General features: G+C 36.9%; 1 protein-coding gene across 1 annotated transcript in view; it reads right to left on the minus strand.

Annotated features, from left to right (window-relative positions):
* MEGF9 (multiple EGF like domains 9) overlaps positions 1-26,407 on the minus strand; it is an 82,675-nt gene that overhangs the window by 34,691 nt on the left and 21,577 nt on the right. The window contains exon 2 of the mRNA XM_047700446.1: positions 4,962-5,163. Within this exon, the coding sequence (XP_047556402.1) occupies positions 4,962-5,163 (202 nt within the window). The remainder of the gene's footprint in view (positions 1-4,961; positions 5,164-26,407) is intronic.

Here is a 26,407-nt window from a genome sequence, read left to right on the forward strand (position 1 = left end):
GGGACACACACACACACACACGCAGACACACACAATTCAAGTCTCACAAAAATCCTTCAAGTCATATATATAATTTACAGATGAAAACACTGAGGCTCAGAGAGGTCAGATATCTAATTTTTTAAATTTCAATTTTTTTATTATATTATGTTAGTCACCATATAGTACATCATTAGTTTTTGATGTAGTGTTCCAAGATTCATTGTTTACGTATAACACCCAGTGTTCCATGCAATACATGTCTTCTTGATACCCATCACTGGGCTCACCCATCGCCCCACCCCATCCCCTCTAAACCCTCAGTTTGTTTCTCGAAGTAGGCTCTCATAGGCTCTCCCCCTCCGATTCCACCTTCACTTTTCCCTTCCTTCTCCCAATGTCCTCCATGTTATTCCTTATATTCCATAAGTATGAAGGTTATACAGTTAGTAGGGGGCTAAACTAAGAATAGAATCAAAGTCACTGACTTCAGATTCCACTTCCTTTCTACTACACATACGCTGTTTGCCTACAATTTCCTTTTTCCTTAACTCATATAATTTATAGCAGAGCAGAACACAGAGGTGTTTCTTCATAGTTCACCCACATGTTCTTGCCAAAGTACATAGTCCTGCAACTTCCCATTTCTGTTCTTCTGGTCTTATGTCAATTTAACTTCCTTTCTGGTAGTGAGAAAGGCACTGTTTACAGCTGTATTTAGAACTCCCAAACCTTCTTTCTAAAGACTTCCTTTGGTTACAGGTTTTTAAAGGACTTCAGTGATGTGCTATTTGTTCTGAAAAACTGCCTGACATTCTGAAATAACACTGTTAAAATTTTTTAAATTAAATATTACTCCGCAGTAACCCATAGAAAAAGATTATGAATTTATCTCAAAAAATTAATATACCTAACTTTGGGGCCATAGACAATCAAGAAATAGGGCAAGTAAAACAAATAAAGATATTGGGAGCAAGGAGGAAGGCTTATTGGAAGAGAGGTCAAGAAACTGAAAGGCCAAAGCATTCAGATCATCTATAGTACTGAAATCATCCAGGATTTTGACAGATGTCATGGCAGAGAGACAACAGTGAGCCATGGATAAGAGATCAGGGGTGGTTCCTGGTAGAGGAACAGCAACACAGAGTAGAACAGCATGCTCTGCTGCTAAGAGCTTCAGACGCAGGGTTTTAGAAAGGGAGAAGGGAGAGCACTCTGCAAGCAGCAATGAGGAGTAAGGAAGATTATCTACTCCAACTCCAGGTCTTGAGACAAGAGGAACAAGAGAGAGAAAACAGACATCACTTTTAAGGGCTGCAGGGGAAACAAGGTCCTTCCCGATGGCAATTAGAAGATGATGGTAAATGATGTGAAAAATCAACATACTTTGACTGCACACAGATATTATAAAATTACATATTATTCATAAAAAAAGACCTACTAAGGATAGGTACATCAGGTACACAGAGAAAACAGTCCATATAGATCAAGTAATAATAATAATAATACAGGTATCTTCTCCCTCCTGCTTAACATCAAGCATCCATTACTGAAAATCATGTATTCTACATGAAACGCCAATAAAAAACCCACTTTCCAATATTTCAAATGAAAATAATTACAATCCATTACCTATCAACCAAAAACTACTAACCAACTTTCTAGAGTGTAAGTAACTAAAACACAATAAAACACCTGTAAATAAGCAGCAAACTCCCATGTTAAGACATATAATGTCTATGACGTCCCTTACTGATCCAAAGCAATTCCCACGGTTGTCACCAGGGGCCTGATATGCAGTAACACGTGCACATCCTCTTTGTTGACGTGAGGTGCACTTTACAGATTGTTTACATGGCATTCTGATATTACCCCAATTACATCTGGCATTTAATATAAGACTTCCCACATGTTACTTTGTTTAAAATGTTGTATATGACATTATTGAGTTTCTGGGATATAAATACAAATTTTTCTTATATAACCATCAGCCAAAACACATTGAATTGAGAGATAAGAACATTCTGGGGTATTTGGGTGTTAAATACCAAGAACCTTTCTACTAAGAAAAACAATTGTGTAAGTATGAAGTCATTCTGCTTCACGGAATAAGCACTTGCTTATTACATTTGTTCAAATGAATTGAATGGTAGCTTTGGTGTGTAAGTTATGTAAGTTAACTGTACCCCCTAAATATCAAAATTCTCATATTCAAAGTGGGAAAATAACAGTGCTCTCCTCAAGGGAGTTTTTTGAAAGCTAATGAGATAATGAATGTAAGTGACCTAGCATAAAGTATATGCTCAAAAAATGGTTTCTACTATTATTTTTATTATATGTCTAGAAAGTATGGGTTGTAAAAATTGACACGTGAATTTTCTTGTTTGATCCTTAAGACAAAACAACTCTATACAAGAGAGAAACAGGACATGGATTATAACCACCACTGTACAAATTAAAAGATAAATCCTTTGAAAAGTAAAGTGACTTTCCCAAAGCTACATGGCAATATCTACTAGGACTGGAACCCTAAACCAGGGTTTGGCAAACTTTTTCTTAAAGACCCAGACAGTAAATACGTTACGTTTGCAGGCCACACAGTCTCTGCTGCAATGAGTCAACTCTGCCACGGCAGCACAAAAGCCATCACAGATGATATATAAACAAGGGAGTACACCTGCTTTCCAATGACACTTTACTTACAAAAGCAGCAGCAGGCTGGATTTGGTTCACGGCTGTAGCTTACTGACCCCAGCCCTGGATCTTTGAGTTACTAGTCCAATGCACTTTTCCACTACTCTCTAGTTACGACCTATTTTCAGAACAGTGTTTAGCCTGTGTCACTTAATGGCATTAACTGTTGGGGGAAAAAAATCAGAAATAATTTATAGGGCTGCCTGGGTGGCTCAGCCACTTAAGCATCCAACTCTTGGTTTCAGTTCAGGTCACAATCTCATGGGTGGTAGGATCGACCGAGCCCCTTGTAGGGCTCCATGCTCAGCAGAGAGCTGGCCTGAAGATTCTTTCCCCTGGCACCCCCCCCTCACATGCCACCTCTCTCTGTGTGTCTAAAATAAATGAATATTTTTTAAGAAGAAATAATGTGTAAAAGATCAATGGACACAGCAAGATATTACATGAATTTTAAAATTACTGTTTTTTTCCTCCTCTCCAACTTTTAAAACTCCCTCTCAATGCTCCCCTTATTTCTTTCTCCTCTAATAAAGCAGTTTGGCCTAGAAGTAAACACTGTTTTATCACTCCAAGGTTCTCAAGAAAAACAATGTGTTTGTAGAATCACATTCTAAAGGAAGCAGTAGTCATGCCATTAGATATTAGAATGAGCAAACTTATCCAAATCTCATCTTGTAAAATGGTAAGAAAGTTGAACCTTCTAAGGATAACTTGTGCAGACATGTTTTTATGGAAGCAAAGGGAGCAATGATAAGCAACTACTATATTCTCAGTCTCAAATAACAGAATGATTATCAGTTTTCTCATTATAGAAGCTGCAGGACATGGTGATAGGGATTAGAATCCTAACTGAGACTTCTTCCTCTGCCACTTAGTATCCCTGTGATTTAAAAACCCACGTAAAAAGAGTTCCAAAGATTAAAACAAATAACTCCCTAAAAATATCAATCATCATAAACATTGATTATTGTTGCATTATAAACTTCTCCTTGTTTTTTACGATTTTATTTATTTATTTGAGAAACAGCAAGCTAGAGAGAGAAAGCATGAGTGTGGTTCCGGGGGCAGAAGGAGAGGGAGAAGCAGACTCCCATCTCAGCAGGGAGCCCAATGCGGAACTCAATCCCAGGACCCAGGGATTATGACCTGAGCTGAAGGAAGGCACTTAACCGATTGAGCCACCCAGGCACCTAAAATTATAAACTTCTTAATCAAGTTCACATCCATATTTTTAATAGAGGTATGATATGATACAATATTGCATATCACGTGTATAGTATGATTTATAAAGCATCCAAGATAACTACTGCTTGTATAAAGAGAGTTCTGCCAAAGAGCTAAAAGTTCTTCAAAACTATTCCTTCATTTAAGCCAACAGTATTCCTTTGACATTAAAACAAACCAGAATGGATTGTGTGATGTGTGCTAGGCATTTTATGTGCATTTATCCATTTAACCTTCACAATGAACTTGAGGAGAAAGCGAGGCTCAGAAAAATGAAAGAACTTGCTGAAAGCACAAAGCTCCAAGTGGCAAAAGATCTTGGATCTATACCCAAGTTAGCCCAATTGTAAAGCTTATGTTTTTATCATTACATAACACTGTCTCTTCAGCTTTTTGATTTGGGGTTCACAAAAAGCTAGGTGCCTCATACAATGTCAAAGAATAATTACTTTCAATGAGGTAGAAGGCAAATCCTCAGATGGTGGGACACTGTTTTACAATATTAAGTAGTCTCCAAATAACGTACTATTTTAAAGGTAATTTCCAGGTAATTCCTACTTAATCAAGTTTTGGTTCCACAAACTGTGTTGGTGAAACCAGTCTTCTCCCCAAAAGTTAGAGAAATCAGGATATTACCAACTTTAAGCCTCAGATGTGCAAAGAAACAGTTCTGGCATTTGGATAAGAGACAAAATAAAGCAAAGAGTAAGTTTTCTGAAAATCCAATGGCATGTGAATAAACAACACGAACGTTTCCACTGGAAATGCCAGGAAGTTATCACTTCCAAGAGAAGACTGCTTTCTCAATAATTTTTTTCCATGAAATTTAGAGAAATTATCACAAAGCAAAATTGGTGACCAGGTGCTTTTGAAGAACTAGATCAGCAAATTAGAGGCTTTTTAATTTTGGTATTAAGTACACAAAGTGAGGAGATACAAGTATATGAAATATTTTATAAACCGATGTTTAAAACCCCCTTTATTTAAACCACTTTGGTCCTTGAGAACAAGAGCTTTTTCTCTTTCTTGAAAAAATAGCCTCACCTCCACCCTCTGCTGCTTACCTGCTGCAGAGCGCGCTGAGGGCTCCGTGTGGACTACAGTCACATGGCAGACAGAGCCCAGAAGTGTGATTCTGGTAAAAGCCCTCCCTGCAGGTGTCACAGCGGAGCCCTTGATAAGGTGGCAGACACTCACACTGCCCTGTGGTCTGGTTGCAGCGATTCACATCTAGGCTTCCCACCACAGAGCAGTTACATGCATATTCTATAAAGGAGAGAAGAGAAGAGACATCAGTAGCTAAGATTTAATGCTTTCTTAATAAAATGAATGCTATTTTATTTTTCCTAATTAGTGTTCATGACAATTTTGTAAGGATGGAAAAACATGAATTTGGGTTCAAATTCACTTGCTGCCCCATTTATTGAACACGGGAAATATAGACAGTCAAGTATGTAAAACCATACATCATTCATAATTAGGAAGCTAATATTCTCAATGTCCTTGCCAGTAATCTTTATCTTCTAGCCTCCTACACTATACACTCCCATAGAGCGGGGTGGGGAGAATGGGGGAAATCCTGTATACCATTCAGTTTTTCTGGACTGGAAACCTCCAAAGACCTATTCTTACCTACATGGCACTGAGATCACATGCTGGAAATGGCAACATGTTAAACCATGAATACTCGCATTGTATAGCAGCACAAGTCTAAAGCTCAAATGGTTTACTGCGGTCACTTATTCACGTCAGACAAAATTATGCTAGAGCTGGAATCATAAGCTAATATACTCTTCCCAGGAAAGAATTCATGGAGAGTTGAAACTTTAAGGAAAGGATGAACAGTAAGTCCCAGATGAGAAAGTTTACACAGTCATCCTGATCAGTGGGCTAAAACCAATCACAGTTTGACTCTCTTTCCTAAGTTTTAAGATTTAGAAAAAGAACTTTCCTTTAGCTACATTTCAAAGAGTTCTTTGGATGAAAATATTTTGAAGTCCTTGGCTTTAGCCTTTAAATGTAGATGTATTTAAAGGTCAGCTTGAATTTGGTTTTTGCTATTGTTTATACTCATTTTACCAAGAAAGTATTTTCAACATGGTTTGACACAGTATCAACACATTGTTGTGAGCATGTGAAAAACAAGTAAAGTCAACTGCAGATAAAATAAAACCTTATACACAGTTTAGGAATAGCCCCAATTCCAAAATAGCTACAAATCTAGGTTTAACAAGTCCCCCCAAATCTAGCATAAATTATACTTCTGAGTATAAGGCATATACATCTGAGTATACTTCTGAGGTAAGGCATTATATGAAATGGCATTATATTGATAAAAATGTAGCTTGGAAAAATAAATATTTAATGCCATTTTTGATGATTTTTTTTAAAGTTACTGAATAACTGCAAATCCAGGGTCTTAACAGGTCTTAAATAGAATGTTATAAAGGCAATTTGCTTCTCTAGTCTGGAAAAGAAAATTGAAATTCCTAATGTCATCACAAGCCGCTTATCCATACAAGTCAAAGCAAATGATTCCACAAAGAAATTCCCACTTGACTGTGCCCATACCAATCCATACCTCCCACTCTTCTTCAGTTCCTAACCTTTGGGGTCAGCTTATCTCCCTGCTCTTTCCATCTCTTCTAATCTGTAAATAGATCAAATGCATGAATATACATATATTGGTGAGTGATTTACTTTATGCATAATTCAAGTATGAGGGGTAAATTAGTTACAAATCTCAGAGAAGAATTCAAGATTTCTTCAACTCCAAATTAGGAAAGTTATCAGTAAATTTTTCAACTCAGTTAACTTTCTTATTTTCACTAGGGTATGTAAGCATGACATTTCTTTGACAGAGTTACTTTTTTTCACATTATTTCTAGTGTTTGGTGTGTGTGTGTGTGTGTGTGTGTGTGTGTGTGTGTGTGTGGTTTTTGTAAATAAGGAAGCCATGTTTAGTGGTCTGAAAAGTTGCCAATGACAACTTCATGGTAAGACCTACACTCTACCAAAAATGACCAGAATGCTTAAAATAACATTTTTCTTCCAAATCTGGCAGAATTTCAACATACATCCAATTCCTCCTGTTAGACCAATTTCATCACAAATTAAACTAACCAAATTATGTTGGTGTGGGCATAACTAGCTGAAGCAAAATGAACAGATTAAGAAAAAAGTCTAAGACTGAGAATTTTATTCTATTATCTCCTTACTAATGTACTTCCATCTGAAACCTGGATCAGTGTTCCCAATCAATGAGATAAGTATTTTCAATAACATAATTAATCTAAAAACTTTGAAGAAAAAAATTGGGTTTTTTTTCCAATAAAGTTCTAATGGATAAACTTCAGTACTAATCAAGTTAATTAGCTATTTATACTTCTATAAGTATATATACTTATAGTCAATCTCTTCAATATCCTCTAAACATATTCTTTTTAGTCTCATCTTTGGACCTTTGCTCATTCTGTCCTCCTTGAAATGCTCTCTACTCTTCACATATTCAAACCTATCCCCTATTTCAAGAATCAGCTGAAACTTACTCCTCCTCAAACTCTAATTCTATCATCCCTAGTGTGAATCTGTAACAACATCTACTACCTATAACTCTCCTATGCCAATAATTTGAAGAGGCAGTCAAGTGAAGCAGTTATGAGTACAGTCATCAAGGCAGACAGCTATAGGTTGAAGTCCAACTCTCATTCCTAACTTTATGACCTTAGAGAAGTTAACCACCCTCCAGTGCCTTCCTTTTCTCTTCTGTAAACAGGGCATAATATAGTACCTATTACACTCAGCCCCAACCCCTAAGCTGGAGGTAGTCTGGGGTACTGTGAGAAGTAGTAGAACATCTGGAAGAAAGAGATACTAGATAACATAAACAACAATTTAGATGTCAGATTCATAGGCCACTTCATTATACCCCATGGACAAGAAAGCCTGGGGTTGGGTTTATCACCATGGCAGTTTTTGACAATGTTTAGGAAATGGAGTTAGTGTCCCAACATTCAGAAATCCAAGTTGTAGGTTATGTAGGAAGAAAATAAGGGGTATAATATGTATCCTGAGCTTCATATATTAACGATATAGGTGCCTATGAATACAATGATGAAAAGAGAAGGACTGCAGATGTGGTTTTAGGGAGGATGAAAAAGAGCATTTATTGATTATATGCCCCTTGTATTAATCATCCTAGCAGTAGTGGAATACATGGCAAATATTTCAGCAAGAGGGGCGACCCTCGTGCCAGGAAGGGGGTTGATTCATGAAGACAAAATACACTCTCATGTTAACATTCCTCCCTAAATTAACCAAAGGAAAGGAAGTTAAACCAAAGCATACCAAAGGCCAGGGGACATATGCGTCTTTTCTGTTTGGAGCTCAGAATCTGAGGCCCTGTCCCAGTGACTGACCTCAAATGAAATGACCCAAGTTAAATGAATAGTAAGAGCAACAGTGATCAATGTAAAGCACTATGAATATCCAATAAATTGTGTCAGGATAACTTGTTAGCTTGTGAGTAAACACTCAGAGCCTTCGCAGTTCTTGACATTCATATAGAACCAGACAGAAGTTAACGCAGAAACAATGCAATTTACTAGGAGGCTGGCAATACGAAGAAGAAGAAAGGAATTTCAAATGATAGAAGCAGTGGGAGGGACATATAGTCAAGAACAAGAGATGAAGTGATGACTTTTTAATGAGGTAGAATCTTAGCAAAGCAGCACAAAGGAGTCAGTGACATGACGGATGGCAAGTCACTAGTATGGGTGTTAATGGGAAACAATACAAAGAGGACACAAAAACTAATCCCAGACAAGTCTGGATGAAATGCCAAAAATCTCATTTGGTTGCCTGAGAGTACTTATGAAGTAAATTCTCCATCATTTGAGCTGTGGGTTTTCTTTCAATGCCCTGTGATTCTTGGGAAAGCTCTATAGAGAAATAATTAGAGGAAAGTAACATAAATATTAGCAGAGAGATGGCAATCTTTGGCAATATATTTTCTTTTTGTTTGACTTCTGAAAAGCAATGAAATACTTTGAGGAGCAATGATTTGAATGCTAAGGAAGAATAAGAAACTAAAATCTGGTGCCAAACTTATTTGAAAATAGAAATATAAAGGCCCAGAGAAGAGACAATAACTTGGCATTCTTCTCTGAGAAATCGAACATACGTTATGATTTTGTAGTAATAATATCCAAAGTAATCATTGCATTTAAATCAAATACTGAACTTTTTCAAACATTCCTTACCGAGGTCCAGGAAGATTAATATTTTCAGCAATGAAAAATAAATATAGAGTAACTTTGTTTAGAAGTCCCATAAACTCTCCACTGCCTTTGTGCACAAACACCCGTACTGGTAAGAGATTGTCTCCCTACACATACTAAAGACTTATTCTCATACACCTGGTAGTCTTCTTTCTGCATCCAGCTCTTAACCACCTCATGTCACTGCTCAGTAAAAAGTTCACCGTATCTTCTAGAGAATTTTAATTGTGTTTTGGTATCTGCAGCTACTTTGATGGTAGTTTTTAGAAATTTATTAATTGTGATACTATGTCCCAATTAATGTGTTTTCTCTCCCTGTCTCTTTTTTTTTTTTAAAGATTTTATTTATTTATTTGACAGAGAGAAATCACAAGTAAGCAGAGAGGCAGGCAGAGAGAGAGGAGGAAGCAGGCTCCCCGCCGAGCAGAAAGCCCGATGTGGGGCTCGAACCCAGGACCTGGGATCATGACCTGAGACGAAGGCAGCGGCTCAACCCACTGAGCCACCCAGGTGCCCCTCCCTGTCTCTTTTTGAAGTCCTTTCTGAATGTTGTAATTAACTATGAGGTCTGGAGACTCAAACAATTTGCTACAACCTTTTGTACCTTTTCTGTCAGGCTTTGCAGATAAAAAAAGAACTATAAAAGCAGTAAATGAAAGATCTGAATAAGAAAATGAAAAAAATATGTCCCCCATCAATTCATGATGCAAATGTCAGAGAACAAAGAAATGTTCATTGATAAGACCACTGTTACTGAACTAAAATGATTACAAAGCAAGTATTGCATTTTTGCACAGATGCTGGAAAAATATTCATAAATATAACTAACACAGAGCACTCACAGGAATCTGATTCAGGAATATAGCCTGAATTCTATCTATAACCTCTTGCAGAATTGTGGAAATACCTTTGCAAAACTCAATTTCTGACTCCTTTTCATTCTTTTAACAAAGATTTCACTCTTGTTTTCAATATCTTCAGATATTGGAAGAATAAAAAAATTACCTATTAAGATTTTAAAAAATCTGCTCTAGGCTATTCCAAAACTTTTCATTCTTCCCCATATTCAGAAGAGATAAAAAATGTACTATAATATTTACTGATGTGTCTTCTGTTCAATGTCAAAGTAGCAAAAGCTAGAAGACATGTATTTAAAATGTATCAAGGCTCAGCACTTAATCTTAATGCCCAAATTTTAAACATTAATAGAACTGAATACCATATGAATAAAATTTTTTGGATGTAAATTTAAAAAACACAAAAGGTTTTTTTTTTTTTAAACAATGAGGTTTTACTAGACTCTGTTTTCTTTTGTTTGTTCGTTTTTTTCATTTCTTTTGGGTTTTGGGTTTTTTTTTTTTTTTTTTTTACTACATTCTTAGATTTTGCAAGAAGGAAGCCTTGGTGTCCCATAAGCAACTACTTTAGCTGGACTGTGACACTAAAATCACATGGGACCCAACTAATAATTGAAGCCTTTTGCAAAGCTAATGTTATAATTAAGATAGCAAGAACTGATGAATGCTTCAGTTAATTACTGCCAAGAAGTTGTGGAACGGGGTGCCTGGATGGCTCAGTGGGTTAAGCCTCTACCTTCAGCTCAGGTCATGATCTCAGGGTCCTGGGATCGAGCCCTGCATCCGGCTCTCTGCTCAGCAGGGAGCTTGCTTCCCCCCTCTCTCTCTGCCTGCCTTTCTGCCTACTTGTGATCTCTGTCAAATAAATAAATAAATAAAATTTTTAAAAAATAAAATAAAATTTTTTTAAAAAGTTGTGGAACATTTTAGGATTTAAAATGCTATTTAACTGGCATACCTGGGTGCTCAGTCAATTGAGCATCCAACTTTTAATTTTGGCTCAGGTGCTAATCTCAGAGTCGTGAAATCGAGCCCAGTGTTAGGATCTGCTCTGAGTACAGCATAGCCTCCTTGAGATTCCCTCCCTCCCTCTGCCTCTGCCCCTTCCCTTCACCCCCACTCCAGTTCTCACGTATGCATGTGCTCTTTATCTCTCTAAAACAGATTAATTAGGGGCACCTGGGTGGCTCAATGGTTAAGCTCTGCTTTCGGCTCAGGTCATGATCCCAGAGTCCTGGGATCAAGCCCCACATGGCGCTCCCTGCTAGTCGGGAAGCCTGCTTCTCCCTCTCCCTCTTCTACTCCCCCTGCTTGTGTTCTCTCTCTTGTTGTGTATATCTCTGTCAAATAAATAAATTTTAAAAATAAAATAATTTCAAAATAGATTAATTAATTAACTGATAACAAAAATAAATAAAATGTTATTTAAAAGAAGTAGAATTTTTTTCCTTTGGCTCCAACTTAAGTCTTTGGTTATAATTGCTCCCATGTAAAATGAAAGAGAAAAAGAAAAAATAAGATAAAGAGGTATAGAATTCCCATTCCTTTTTCATACACAACTGTTTCTTTTCCTTTGAAATTCATCATTAAAAACACTACTCTATTTAAACAAACACCAGGGAAATACATGTAAGAATAATGACTTTGAATCTACCCAGTCTGTCTTTTCCACAAACCTAGGATAATATCTACAAAAATAACATATCTGTTGATTTTCAAATCAGAAAGAAATAGAAAAATAGTTGTCAGAATCAATAGTAGGAATACTTAATTCAAATTCTGTCTATACATCAAAAGAATACAAAACAACAACAACAAATAATAATATTGTCTTTACTACTGATTTCCAAAGTATACGGTGTATTTATTTCAAAATAAATCAAAATAATTTATTTCGAAATAAATATGGTGTATTTATTTCAAAATGTACTTTTTATTAGGCCCCTATTCCATCTTTGTAGCTTTAGAGTAAAGGAATCTTGGAAAGGCCTCATTCTAGAAAAAAGGAATTATCAACACAGAATTTTTATTTTTATAAAAGATCTTACTCTAGCATAACACTGATACTCAAATTACATTCCATATTTATGTTATGCCAAGGTAGGATCACAAATCTTTGCAAAACTGGGAAACTCAATATTAAAGCTGATGAGTTTCTTGCATTAAATCAGACTTCAGGGAAATGTGGAAAGTTTTAAAGCCACTACTTTTAAAGAAAAGCTTTAAGCTTTACCTTTTAAAATAAAAATGTATCCATTGAGGGACGCCTGGGTGGCTCAGTTGGTTAAGCAGCTGCCTTCGGCTCAGGTCATGATCCCAGCGTCCTGGGATCGAGTCCCACATCGGGCTCCTTGCTTGGCAGCGAGCCTGCTTCTCCCTCTGCCTCTGCCTGCCACTCTGTCTGCCTGTGCTCACTCTCGCTTCTCTCTCTATGACAAATAAATAAATAAAATCTTTAAAAAAAAAAAATGTATCCATTGAAATTCCTGGTCATAATTCACTATCACAAAACATTTCTTCTACTTTATGGTAGACACATGGGAAAAAAGGGGGTAACCATGACACAGGTTTTTGTTGTTGTTGTTGTTTTTATCTTTATTTTTTTATGTTTTATTTTTTTATAAACATATAATTTATTTTTATCCCCAGGGGTACAGGTCTGTGAATCGCCAGGTTTACACACTTCACAGCACTCACCTTAGCACATACCCTCCCCAATGTCCATAACCCCACCCCCCTCTCCCAACCCCCCTCCCCCCAGCAACCCTCAGTTTGTTTTGTGAGATTAAGAGTCTCTTATGGTTTGTCTCCCTCCCAATCCCATCTGGTTTCATTTATTCTTCTCCTACCCCCCTAACCCCCCACGTTGCATCTCCAGTTCCTCATATCAGGGAGATCATATGATAGTTGTCTTTCTCCAATTGACTTATTTCGCTAAGAATGATACCCTCTAGTTCCATCCACGTCGTCGCAAATGGCAAGATTTCATTTCTTTTGATGGCTGCATAGTATTCCATTGTATATATATATATATACCACTTCTTCTTTATCCATTCATCTGTTGACGGACATCTAGGTTCTTTCCATAGTTTGGCTATTGTAGACATTGCTGCTATAAACATTCGGGTGCACGTGCCCCTTCGGATCACTACATTTGTATCTTTAGGGTAAATACCCAGTAGTGCAATTGCTGGGTCATAGAGTAGTTCTATTTTCAAATTTTTTAGGAACCTCCATGCTGTTTTCCAGAGTGGTTGCACCAGCTTGCCTTCCCACCAACAGTGTAAGAGGATTCCCTTGTCTCTGCATCCTCGCCAGCATCTGTCATTTCCTGACTTGCTAATTTTAGCCATTCTGACTGGTGTGAGGTGATATCTCATTGTGGTTTGATTTGTATTTCCCTGATGCATGGCACAGGTTTTGTAGAAAATTTTCTGCCTCACATTTTAGGACCATTTTGTTAATGCTTGCCTCTGGCTCACTGACAGTTTTCCACAATTCAAAGACAATTCATCAAATTAATGAGACAAAATGACAAGTTCTGGGAAAGGTTGTCACAACAAGCTTTCACTACTACTAATAACCAAGATGATATGACCAGTTACAGAGTATGCACTACTTCAGACACTGAAGGGGGAAAAACTTTAAAAAGACTTAAATAAATAGAGAGACACAACATAACAAATAAATCTATAGTTTCTGTGAATCCCAATCAAAATTCCATCAGGATTTTTTGGTAGGTATTCACAAATCGACTCTAAAATAAATTTTTTCAAAAGTTAAAAAACTTGAACAGCCAAAGAAGAATAAAGTTGGAAGACTTTCAGTAATTTCAAGACTTACTTCAAAACTATAATCAAGACAATGTGTTATTGTTGAAAGAAAAGACACAAAGGTCAATGGAACAAAACAGCCCAGGAAAAGACCCTCATAAATATCATCAACTAGTTTTCGACAAGGTGCAAAAGAAATTCAAGGGGAAAGGATCGTTTTTTCAATAAATGGTGTTGGAACAGTTGGTGTCCCTATGCAAAAGGCTGAACTTTGACCTAACCTCATACCTTGTTCAAAAATTAACTCAAAACAGATCACAGCGTCAAATGTAAAATGTAAAACTACAACACCTCTAGAAGAAAACATAGGAGAAAATGTGATTGACCTTGGGCTGGGCAAAGAACTTTTAGATACAACACCAAAAGCAAAATCCATAAAAGGAAAATTTATAAATTGGACTTTATTAAAATTTTAAACTTTCGCTCCTTACAAAACTACTAAGAGAATGAAAACACAGTCACCAACTGGGAGAATATTTGCAAATCACCTTTCTGTCACAGGACTTGTGTCAAGAATATACAAAGAACTCTCAAAATTTAACAGTAAAAAAAACCACAATTTTAAAATGGGTAAAAGGTCTGAACAGATACTTCACCAAAGAAGATGTATGTATAACAAACACTTGAAAAGATGGTCAACGTCTTTCATTAGGAAAATGCAAATTGAAACCAAATGACATACTACTACTACACACTTAACAGAATGACTAAATTTTAAGAAACTGGCAGTACCCAGTACTAATAACAGTGCTGAGCAACTGGAACTATTCCATGTTACTAATAGGAATGCTTAGAAAACAATTTGGCCATTTCTTATAAATTTAAATTTACAACTACCAAATGCCTTTCCATTTACTCAGTCTTCCTCTATATCTCTCAGCAAAATTGTATAACTTAAAAATATATGTATATGAGTTCCATACATATCTTGATGACATTATTCCTAAACTTTTTATCATTCGTGGTAGTAGTGGCAGTATTAGTATGACCTTTTTCCCATTATCTCCTCTAATTAGTTATTAGCTAGAAATACTTATTAACTTTATGTTTTTTGAAGACATATACATAGTCATTTTGATGAACTCTCATTATTTCCAGTGGTTTTTGCCTTGATTATTTTGAGTAAGACTTCTATTTTAAATGACATGGTGGTCTTCCACTGAAGGTCATATCTTACCTGGCTATCAATAGATATAGCTCTGAGTTTCCTCAACCACAACAGTTTGTTGGTAAAATAGAGAAAAACATTTCACACAACTGATTATCTTAATCCCTAGGTCAACCTTATTATTAATTATAAGAAAAGCAACTACCACTTACTATTACCTACAATGTCTCAGGCTTTATCAGTCACAAATTTGACTTGAATGAACACTTTGCTTCACAACAACCTTGCAAGGAGTATTTATAAATAGGGAAACCAGAACTCAGAGAAACAAAGTCACTGCCCAAGACCACAGAGTTACTGTACATGGTGAGACAGCATTCAGACCCAGGTTTCTCTTATTCTAGAGTTCTTCCTCATTCCACTTCACCACAGAACTTTCTTCCTTTAAAAAAAAGGGAAGGAGGGAAGGGCAAAAACAAGAAAGAGAAATCGAAATTCCACCTACTACTGTTAAATGCAGTTAGGTGGTTTTTTTTTTTTTTTCAGTCTGTTTTCTTTGTAAGCTGGTGACATCAATTCAGATGATTAGCAAACAGTAGGGTGGGGGGAAACAGCTGCTCAAGCTACAAAAATAATTCTCAGCGGGAGACTTAGAACACCTTGCATTTGCTTTTGGTCACCGAGTCCTAATATATTGTTCAGAGCCACAACATACACTCATGATTTTGTATTTGGGACCAGTTTATTTTATTTAAATACAATCTCACTGCTAAAATAATACTGTTAGTTAGTATCTCCAGTGTCTCTCTAAATTCTGGATACAGACCATGCTGAACTACAAAACTGCTACCTGAACATAGGCAAAAAAAAAAAAAAAAAGTTTCTTTTTGTGCCACCATTTTCCCATTTGTTTGCATTTTCGAAGGCTTCTTTTTAAAAACCAATTTTGCCATTTAGTAAGAGTTATTATTTACTTTTTTGGAAGGGCATTTTATTCTTTCTGGCTATTCCCAATTTGAGATTGTACTGCAAGAATTGGCCAAATACCGCCTGTATGTCCTGAAAGAATAACTATTCTATCAAACTTTGAATTTATATGAACTTTTTTTTTTTAATTTTTTTTATTTTTTTCAGCATAACAGTATTCATTATTTTTGCACCACACCCAGTGCTCCATGCAATCCGTGCCCTCTACAATACCCACCACCTGGTGCCCCCAACCTCCCACCCCCCACCCCTTCAAAATTCTCAGATCGTTTTTCAGAGTCCATAGTCTCTCATGGTTCACCTCCCCTTCCAATTTCCCTCAACTCCCTTCTCCTCTCCATCTCCCCTTGTCCTCCATGCTATTTGTTATGCTCCACAAATAAGTGAAACCATATGATAATTGACTCTCTCTGCTTGACTTATTTCACTCAGCATAATCTCTTCCAGTCCCGTCCATGTTGCTACAAAACTTGGGGATTCATCCTTTCTTTCCTTTTTTTTTTTTTTTTTTTTTACAGCTTTATAAACATATATTTTTATCCCCAGGGGTACAGGTCTGCGAATCGCCAGGTTTACACACTTCACAACGCTCACCATAGCACATACCCTCCCCGATATCCATATGAACTTTTTTATTTAGAAAATGTTCACAGTATCTTTCAGTTTAAGGGGAGGTGGGGAGGAGGGAGGAGCAAATACAGGAAATGAATTTGTGCGACTTAAAATCTGGCCCCAGGCTATAATAGTAAGAGAGCAGTCTATGAGGTCAAGGGACCTGGGTTCAAATACTGAAACCAATGCTTATGATTTTAAAACTCATGCCCTCTTTGTAAAGATTTTTTATAAAATTGGGATCATGATACCTAACTTATGAGGATGTTCTAAGAAGTACAGGAGACAAGGCAAAGAAGACACCTAGGATAGGGCCTTCTCTTTCCCCATCCTACGTTTTTATTATAAGTCATCTTTCTTAGCAAAGTAGCACCTTAGATGTTACTACAGACTGCAAGAATGGGGAACAGGGACCATCAGAGATCTCTAAATGCACTCAAATTACCCTAGATAAGGCCATTAATGCCTAATTTTGTAGCAACAGAACACGAAGGATAAGAAAAAGAGGAGAGCTTCAATTTCAACTGCTGCTGATTGCTTCTGAGGTTGGGATCAGATGTGTCTTCGTGTGTCTCTTTACAGAGCACAGCTGAGCGACTTAAAGGCTAGCACTATTTGCTCATTGTAATACCTGGAAAATTAGTTTGGAGAAAAGGAGCACAGAGAGTGCAAGAGAAAAGGTCAACTTAAAAATACTGTCCTAAGGTACCCAGTGATTTAACCTAGAAATTATTCCTAATTTCCAATAAAAGAAGGTTGGTCCCACATATTACAGTTTAACATTCATCCCAGCCAATTTTTTAAACATATTATTAAGTGGATGGTTTGTGGATTATTAGGAATAAATATGTATTTGATTACAAAATTATGCCATGCCATCTTGGGAAAATACATGGGATATGTACGGACATGTAAGTAGAGAGAAAATCTACTTTTATTATGGTTGCAACAAAGACTGACAGAGAGAAATAGGAGAAGAAAATACCTATTAGAAAGGTATATTTGGGCACCTTATCCTGCATGGAACAATTCTCCAAATCAGTGCCACCTGCTTCAGAATCACCTGGGGAGCACAGTGAAATGCTGATTCCTGGGTCCCATGATACACCTATTGAATGGTGGTTGGGGGTGGGGGGACTCAGGAATATGCATTTTTTTACAAGCTTCAAAAGTGATTCTGATGTACCTAAAAAGTTTGCTATAAGCAAAAGGGAAATATGGAAAATTCTTGAGCACAGTAATGACGTGGCCAGAGGGAGGCTTCAGAAGTAAAAACAAAAAACACAAAAATAACAATAATGACAACAGTAATGATCTCCAGTCCACTACTTAGTGCTTACTTATGTATTGACTCAATCTATGCCAGGCACTGTTTTACGTACTTTACATGCACAAACATTTAAAGCATTCAAAGGACCTATCTATAAGGTAGGTCAGGTGATAGGGGGATAAAAAAAGAAAATGGAAGCACAGGGAAAGTAAGGAATTTCCCCAAAGTCAGAAGGCCACTGATGTCCAACTGAGATTAGATCACCTTTAACAGAAGGGAAGTGTGAAGAAGGGACCAGAGGGGAGGAGACTGGAGGTGGCAGATTTACTGATAATCAACTGCAGCTGTCCAACAGAAAAATCTAAATCTGGGCATTGTCACCAGTAAAGATTGCTTCTGCAGACATACAGATACCTGTCTGTATATCATACAGTGAAACTAAATCTGTTTGCTTTTTAAATAAATAAACACAGCAAGGCAGAAAAAATACCTGCCTACAGTTGTCTGCAGTGCGAAAAGTTTAATAGATTTGGAGTTAAGAGCCAAGTGAAATAGCTGAGCCTTGAGTTCTTTCAAAGGACACTTAAAAGAAGTACTTTCTTCTTTTGAAACTGGAAGTGGGCTATATTACTTTGTATGCCCTATCTAATCCTCTTACTCCTCAAAACATGTTGACAAATTCTTCCCACTCTCCTGCCACTCTTCACTATTATCAAACACTTATACAGTATAAACATTGTTCTACACTGGAAGCTGTGAAGTTCTTTGCTTTATCATCATGACTAAGCATTTGGGTGACACTTCAAATTCAAAAATCTTAAGGGCATGAGAGAGGAGAAACCCCTTTTCCAACTCCACAGCTCACTCCTGATTTTGTTCAGTCTGTTAGAGGAACCTAATCACTCCTCATTTACACGTACACACACACACACACACACACACACACACACACACACACACACTCTCTCTCCCCCAAAGGATGTTCAAAAGAAAACTGAAATGGCCAGAAGTCAGTGCTAAAATACATTGGGAGGCTTTTTTTTTTTTTTTAAACGAGAATTTGGAAGCACCAAGATGTTAAGTTCGCAAATAATAAAAAACACAACCCTCAAACTTCACCTAATCATTCCCAAGGCACTAATGGAAGTTAGCAGTCTCATAAGTTCTCAGGGACCAGTGGTTAATAACAAATTGAAAAAGAAATATTTCGACTCCCTCCTCCACTCCTAAAGTAACAGTCTTGGAGAAACAAACAATACTAGCCAAAATATCAAAGAGAAACAGAAAAGTGAGGGGTGCCTGGGTGGCTCAGTGGGTTAAAGCCTCCGCTTTCGGCTCAGGTCATGATCCCAGGGTCTTGGGATCGAGCCCCACATTGGGCTCTCTGCTCCGCAGAGAGCCTACTTCCTCTTCTTTCTCCCTGCCTGCCTCTCCTGCCTACTTGTAAACTCTGTCTAATAAATAAATAAAATCTTTAAAAGAGAGAGAGAGAAAGAAACAGAAAAGTGAAATTTACCACCACTCTAGTGGAATTTACCTATTCCTTCTTCACTTCTGACTTCAGGAATCCCATTCACCACCTTCTATACCTTTAAAAGCTTTCACCACACTGTTGGCTGGATTGTAAATTGAGGCAATCACTATAGGAAACAGTATAGAGTTTCCTATAGCAATGTAACTGCCCTATGATCCATTCATCACACTTCTGGGTATAATATCCAAAGGAATTGAAAGCAGAGCCTTGAAGACACATTTGTACACCCCTGATTAGAGCATTATTCATAATAGCCAACATGTGGAAGCTACTGAAAGGTCCATTGATGGTTGAATGGATAAAGAAAATGTGGGATATACATACAATGGAATATTATTCAGCCTTAAAAAGTGAGGGTGTCCCTATGACCCAGCAATTGCACTACTGGGTATTTATCCCAAAGATAACAGATGTAGTGAAAAGAAGGGCCATGTGCACCCCAATGTTCATAGCAGCAATGCCCACAATATCCAAACTGTGGAGAGAACCAAGATGCCCTTCAACAGACAAATGGATAAAGAAGATGTGGTCCATATACACGGTGGAATATTACTCAGCCATCAGAAAGGACGGATACCCAACTTTTGCAACAACATGGACAGGACTACAGGAGATTATGCTAAGTGAAATAAGTCAAGCAGAGAAAATTATCATATGGTTTCACTTATTTGTGGAACATAAGAAATAGCATGGAGGACATTAGGAGAAGGAAGGGAAAAATGAAGGGGGAGAAATCAGAGTGCAAGATGAACCATGAGAGGCTATGGACTCCAGGAAACAAACTGAGGGTTTTAGAAGGGATGGGGATGGCGGAATGGTTGAGCCTGGTAGTGGGTATTAAGGAGGGCACAGATTGCAGGAAGCACTGTGTGTTATACACAAACAATGAATCATGGAATGCTACGTAAAAATTAATGATATAGTGTATGATAACTAACATAACATTAAATAAATAAACAGAGATAAATGAATGAATGAATGAATGAACAAATGAAAGGGTATCCTGTCCTGTGCTACACATGGATGAACCTCCAAGTCATTATTTTAAATGAAATCAGCCAGTCACAAAAAGACAAATACTACATGATTCCATTTATATAAGGCATCTAAAATAGTCAAATCCAGAAAAACAGAGAGCAGAATGGTGATTACCAGAGATTAGGAAGTGAAAAAGAAGTAAAGGGGAGTTCTATTTAATCAATACAGAGTTTGAAATTTGCAAAATGAAAAAGTTCTGGAGATCAGTTTCACAACAATGTAAATATACTCAACACTTCTGAGCAGTACACTTACAAAATGGTAAATTGTATGTATTTTTTAATCATAGTAAAAAAAAACAGATGAGGTAGAAGCTATTATATAGCATGTTTGTATACATTTCTTACTTTACCAAATGAGCTAGGAAATGTTAAGTGCTGGGACTTAGGAATCTGATTGTCTGGTCTACCCCCTTTTTACAGATAACTGAAGCTAAGAGTAGTAAAGTAATTTCCCATATACCCCTTGAAGCCAGAAAGACCAGACCACAGACATTGGCTCTACCACTTAATTGTGAGCATGGACAACTGTGGGGATGAAACAATGTAGCACAGGGCCTGACACACAGTTCTTTCCCTTTCAGCAACTGGGATAGTTCATTCTAGAGTCAGAGCTCCATCTGGGTTGACAATCATAAATGGGGTGACTGTTTGAAAGGAGACAGGAGAATTTTTATAAAATATTTTAACTAAAAACTATATATGTAATTTAGATCAATTCTTAAGAAATGTTGAAAGTCAGCTATCTACTGAAGTAATTTTGCTTTATTTTTTAATATTTCCCTTCCCAAAAATCTATCTAATTTTAAGGAGAGAATGATAACAGATTAAATTTAGGTGGTCATCTAAAAGAGGCTATTCCTGGAACAACCAAGTATCTCACACAGTCTTGATGGAAATACAAACTTGTATAAGGTCTTTACATAACAATGTGGCAATATCTAGAAGGATAATGATGTGCTACAACCTAGTAGTGCCTAGGAACACAGTGTGTGTTCATGAGTCTGCATTACCTGAGAACTTATGAGAAATGCAGATTCTCAGGCCCACCTTGAACCAACTGAATCAGAATTTACATTTTAACAATGTACTCAGATGATTTCTATGCACATCAATTGGGGAGCATTGCCCTACAGAAGGTCTCCCATATGTGAAGACAGAGACGTGCAAGGATGTCCACTGTAACATTATTTGAAGTGACTATCGATAAGAAAATGAATACATTCAGAGTTACATGAACCAACAAAGATAAATCTCAAAAAATTGCTGAGGGAGAACAGCAAGATAAGATGTCAAAACATTGAAACAGCACTATAGTTGTGTGTGTGTGTATGCATGTGTGTATAAGCTTTCTTAAATGCATGGGACCACATTCAGAACGGTGGTTACATCCGAATACAGAAAGAAGAAAACGGGATAAAGGAGAAACACTTGAGGCTTTAATCATACCTAGTATTTTATTTCAAAATGAAAAAAAAAAAATCCAAAGTGAATGTGGGAGAAAACACAGATATTATAAAGCTGAAAGATAGGTACACAGAGAGTGTTCACTTTCTATAAGCTTTTCTGAAAGCTTGATATATTTCATAATTTTTATGAGACATAGTTTCTCCCCATTAATTGACATTTCTCATTAATACATATTATCTTACTCAACCTTGTACTATGGGTATTTATCTACTCATCCAATCTAGGTTCTAGAAGAACAGGTTTTACATCTGACTTATCCCTGAATGCATCCTCACCCTTTCCCAACACACACAGACATGTTTCTTGGGCTTCAGATACTAGTTGGAGATGAAGAGGTCAGATGTAAGTGGAGTGATGGCTACCGAAGGCAATAAAATGGAAAAACAGAATCTTTGCCTGGGCAGCCAAAACTATAGCCCCAAAACAGGACTAAATGTAAAGTCAAGAAATGAAAGAAAGAATACAAATAGCACAGTGTTGTAAACAGGACTTCATCAGAGGCACTGAAAAGGTAAAATAGAAAAAAATGCACATCCATGGGCATGAGTTTATTCGTTCAGTCAGCAAATATATGCATTAGTCTACCATGTGCCCAACATTGTATCAGGTGCTGGGGAAACAGCAATCAATTAAAAAAAGACAAAAATTCATGCCCTCATGGACCTTATATCTTAGTAGCGGGGAGAAATATAAACAAGTTAAATATCTAGAATGCTAAAAGGTAGTTCAATGGTAAGGAGAAAACCCAGTGTAGGGAAGGGAAACATGGCAGGGGTAGGGGAGAGGAGGAGAATCTGTAAGCATGCATATTGGGGAATACAGTTTTAGGTAGAATGGACAAAAGAAGCATATGGTAAGTGTATGCATTAGTTTTCCTTTGACATGTTCTTTTCACATGCTTCTGGGCAAGGTTAGGAGGTTTAAAAGGTTCAAAGCAATGTTTTGTTGAGTAACTGAATGAATAAATAATGAATGTGGGGCACCAGGGTGGCTCAGTTGGTTATGTCTGACTCTTGATTTCAGCTCAGGTCATGATCTCAGGGTCATGAGATCATGCTGGGCATGGAGCCTGCTTAAGATTCTTTCTCCCCCTTTCCCTCTGCCCCCTCCTGCTGCTCCTGCCCCCTGCTGCCTCTCTAAAAAATGAATGAATGAATGAATGAACAGGATTAAAAGATGGGAAGAAAAATACCAAGAACATGAAAACAGAGAACCCTAATTCTTCTCTGAGGTTGCTAAAGAAGAGATTCTTGGCAAGGCACATAATGATTAATTCACTCATTCTACAAAATAGTATGGTACCAGAAATGGGGAATATAGTTTCTAGATGCCAGAGATACAACAATGCAGAAGAAAGCTATGGTCCCTGACCTCACACAGCTTATAGTCTTATAGCAGAGAGAAAAACAAAGAAGCAATATACTGTGATAAGTAGTAAAATGGAAATATGCATACAGTGTTATGGGAAAACATGGTATGTGTGTTTGTATGGAGAAAAACACCTAATTAAGTCTTTCCAAAGGAAGAAATCTAAATAGGCACACAAAAAGTGTGGAGGAGGTTTAGCCAAGCTAAGAGTAAAGGGGAAGACTATCCCAAACTTAAGGGGGCAGGATATGAAATGACCTAGAGGTTAAGACAGCATAGTACCACAGAGAATTGAGAAAAATTCACTGTGGCATAGGCATAGAATAGGTGGCCAGAGTAGTGACAGGTCAAGGGCATTCAAGTACCCAAGGAAGAATTTTAAACAAGATAGAATGACATGATCATATCTACATTTTATTTTTTATTTGTTTTAAATATTTATTTATTTTAGAGAGAAAGAGCATTCCTGGGGAAGGAGTAGGGGCAGAGGAAGAGAGAATCTCAAGCAGACTCCCTGCTGAGCACAGAGCCTGATGCAGGGCTCGATCTCAGAACCCTGAGATCATGACCTGAGTTGAAATCAAGAGTCTGATACTCAACAAACTCAACCACCCAGGTGCCCCCAGATCTTCATTTTACAAACATAACTTGGACTGCACTGGAAAGAATGGACTGGGAAAGAACCAAGGCAAAGAGTCCTTTAGTAGCCTGCTAAAATAATCATGTTGAGTGATAAAGATAGCCAGAAAAATAAATGCCAAGAGCATGTACATGATATTATGACCACAGGAAATTTATCATTACCTGGGTCCAAAGGTATGCTTATGTCCTAAAAACCTAGTTTTCTGTTGTAGCAAAACCAAATCATATTTGCTGATGAATAATCAATGTCTCTTATCCAAAAGGTGGGGGAAATCACAGAAAATCAAAGACCCTAATAAAACAGAACCATAAAACTGTTCTCAGAGCTGTACTTTATAACCACCTAAAGTCATTATGCCCTTCCATAAGACGGCACCTTCATTGCACATTATGTCAATATAATAATAATTTTCAATATAATAATAATATAATAATAATTTTCATTCTTTCCCTCCCCAAACAATTTTTCTACCCCTTTTAACAGCATCTGAGACCTTGAGATTCATGCCTGGCTGTATAAGAGACAAGTACAGCTTTTCAGCTGAATAAACAAAGACAGACAATGAGGGCAATGTGGCAAACGAGTCTGCCCACTCAGATATTTTCCAAAGTAGGAGTTCATGCCGGGCTCCCTCAGTTGGAAAGCCCAGGGGAATAAACATTCCAGATACATAACTGAACCAGTATCAAAGACAGATTTCATCAGCACTATCATTTCTGCTCGCTGTTGAGTGGACAGTATATAAAACTTGAGGGGAAATTTTGAGGTTGAAGGGTTTAAAAATGAAAGAAGGGTAATAAAGAAGGTAGGTACACTGGGATATTTTGTTGACAGCGCCAGTTTTGACACATTAAAACAATTTAACTCACCCACAGAGACCAGGAAAGCAATGTGCTTTCATCAATGCCCATTTTAATGTATATTAAAAGATTTGTGGCTATAGTCCAAGATGGCACCACTCAGAATGAAAATTATTTGTGTGTTACAGTATAGTCTAAAAGACTAATGTCTTATATCAACTATATATCATGTATAGAATGTTTGACTTAGGTGATGCAATGTTTGAGGCAGCTTCTCTATCCTTTTTTCTCTTTCAAAATGAGCAGTACATTCTTCACCAGGTCTGCTCAGACACCCAGGGTGCTAGTGAATGGTAGGACAGACTCTTCAGTGACTAAGCAACCAATATCCTGGAATCTGAAAAGAACTTTTTATAATGAAAAGTTCTACTATCAATAGACCATTTGCCTGAGTTGTTTTCATCATTGCAACTGACCCTCTGCTGGAGACCAAAACTGCACCTCTGTTACCCTGAAGTCATCACTCCACCAGCTAAAAACTAGGGTAGAGCAAGGGAGGGGGGAAGTACTTTAAAATTCTAAGACAACAAAAGATAGAAGAAATTAGGTAATCAAAGAGAAGAATGTCCTTGCTATAAAAATAATGTGGGTCATAGGCATTTATAAAGAAATATAAATAGCAAGTTTCTTGAACTCAATAAATTTTTATGGAATGAGCATGATTCAAATGATGGATTTCAGCACTTTCAAATTGCAGTTTATATGACCGCATTGACAAATCATTTCTTTGGGTGAGTTTACTCATATGTAAAAACTGGATAATAATCTGTACCCAACTCTACCCAAACAATTCAAGTTGTCCTTCTATTAGTTTTCATCTTCAGTTGGGCTATATGAAGTAATTAGCAATGTCAGAAACAACCACCAAAAGTGCTACCAATTTTCATTACTTCTCCCAAAAAAATGATCAAGTCTCTAGATTTAGCTTAAAAAGAAAAAAGGATCTCCCCTCAAACATAAAGAAAGCATTTTGCTGACTATATCTGATAAAAGCATTGTGATTATTTAAGAACAATAAGAGAAGCCTTGTATTTTAGAAATACTTGCTGAAATATTCCTGGATGAAATGATATTATGTCTGGATTTTATTTCAAAATAATACAGGGGCAAAGTAAGTGGATGCAGGTATGGAGGAGGCAGGATTGGCCTAGATGATTATCTGGGTGGGTATGAGATAGGTATGAGAGAGGTCATTACACTATTCTGTTAACTCTTTCAAAATTTTCAATAGTGAAACAGTTTTTAAGTGTCTTTATGTTTCTTTCATAGGCATGTTTTTCTTAGGTTTTTGTTTATAATAGCAAGGCCACTCATTGATCCCCTAAACAAGAGGTCATATTTCAAATATGCATGCTAGGTAAACATTTCTTTAAGGTTAATTTAAATAAGAATAGGTTGATTTAATTCGTTTTAATAAAATTTACTGAATGTTTGGAAAATAGATGCGTTGCTATTCCAAAGATGATTTTAACAACTAACAGAAGTCTTTATTGAAGTCTTTCCTGTACTTTCATTGTTTTAAATGCTTTAGCAACATTATCTCATAAAAGTGACTCCATGAAGTGGACTTAGATTAGTGACAGAGCTGGGATTTTTTTTTTTTTTAAGATTTTATTTATTCATTTGACAGAGAGAGAGAGACAAGGAGAACA

Source organism: Lutra lutra, chromosome 13 (genome assembly GCF_902655055.1).
Source record: "Lutra lutra chromosome 13, mLutLut1.2, whole genome shotgun sequence".
In the NCBI taxonomy this organism is placed as follows: Eukaryota; Metazoa; Chordata; class Mammalia; order Carnivora; family Mustelidae; genus Lutra; species Lutra lutra.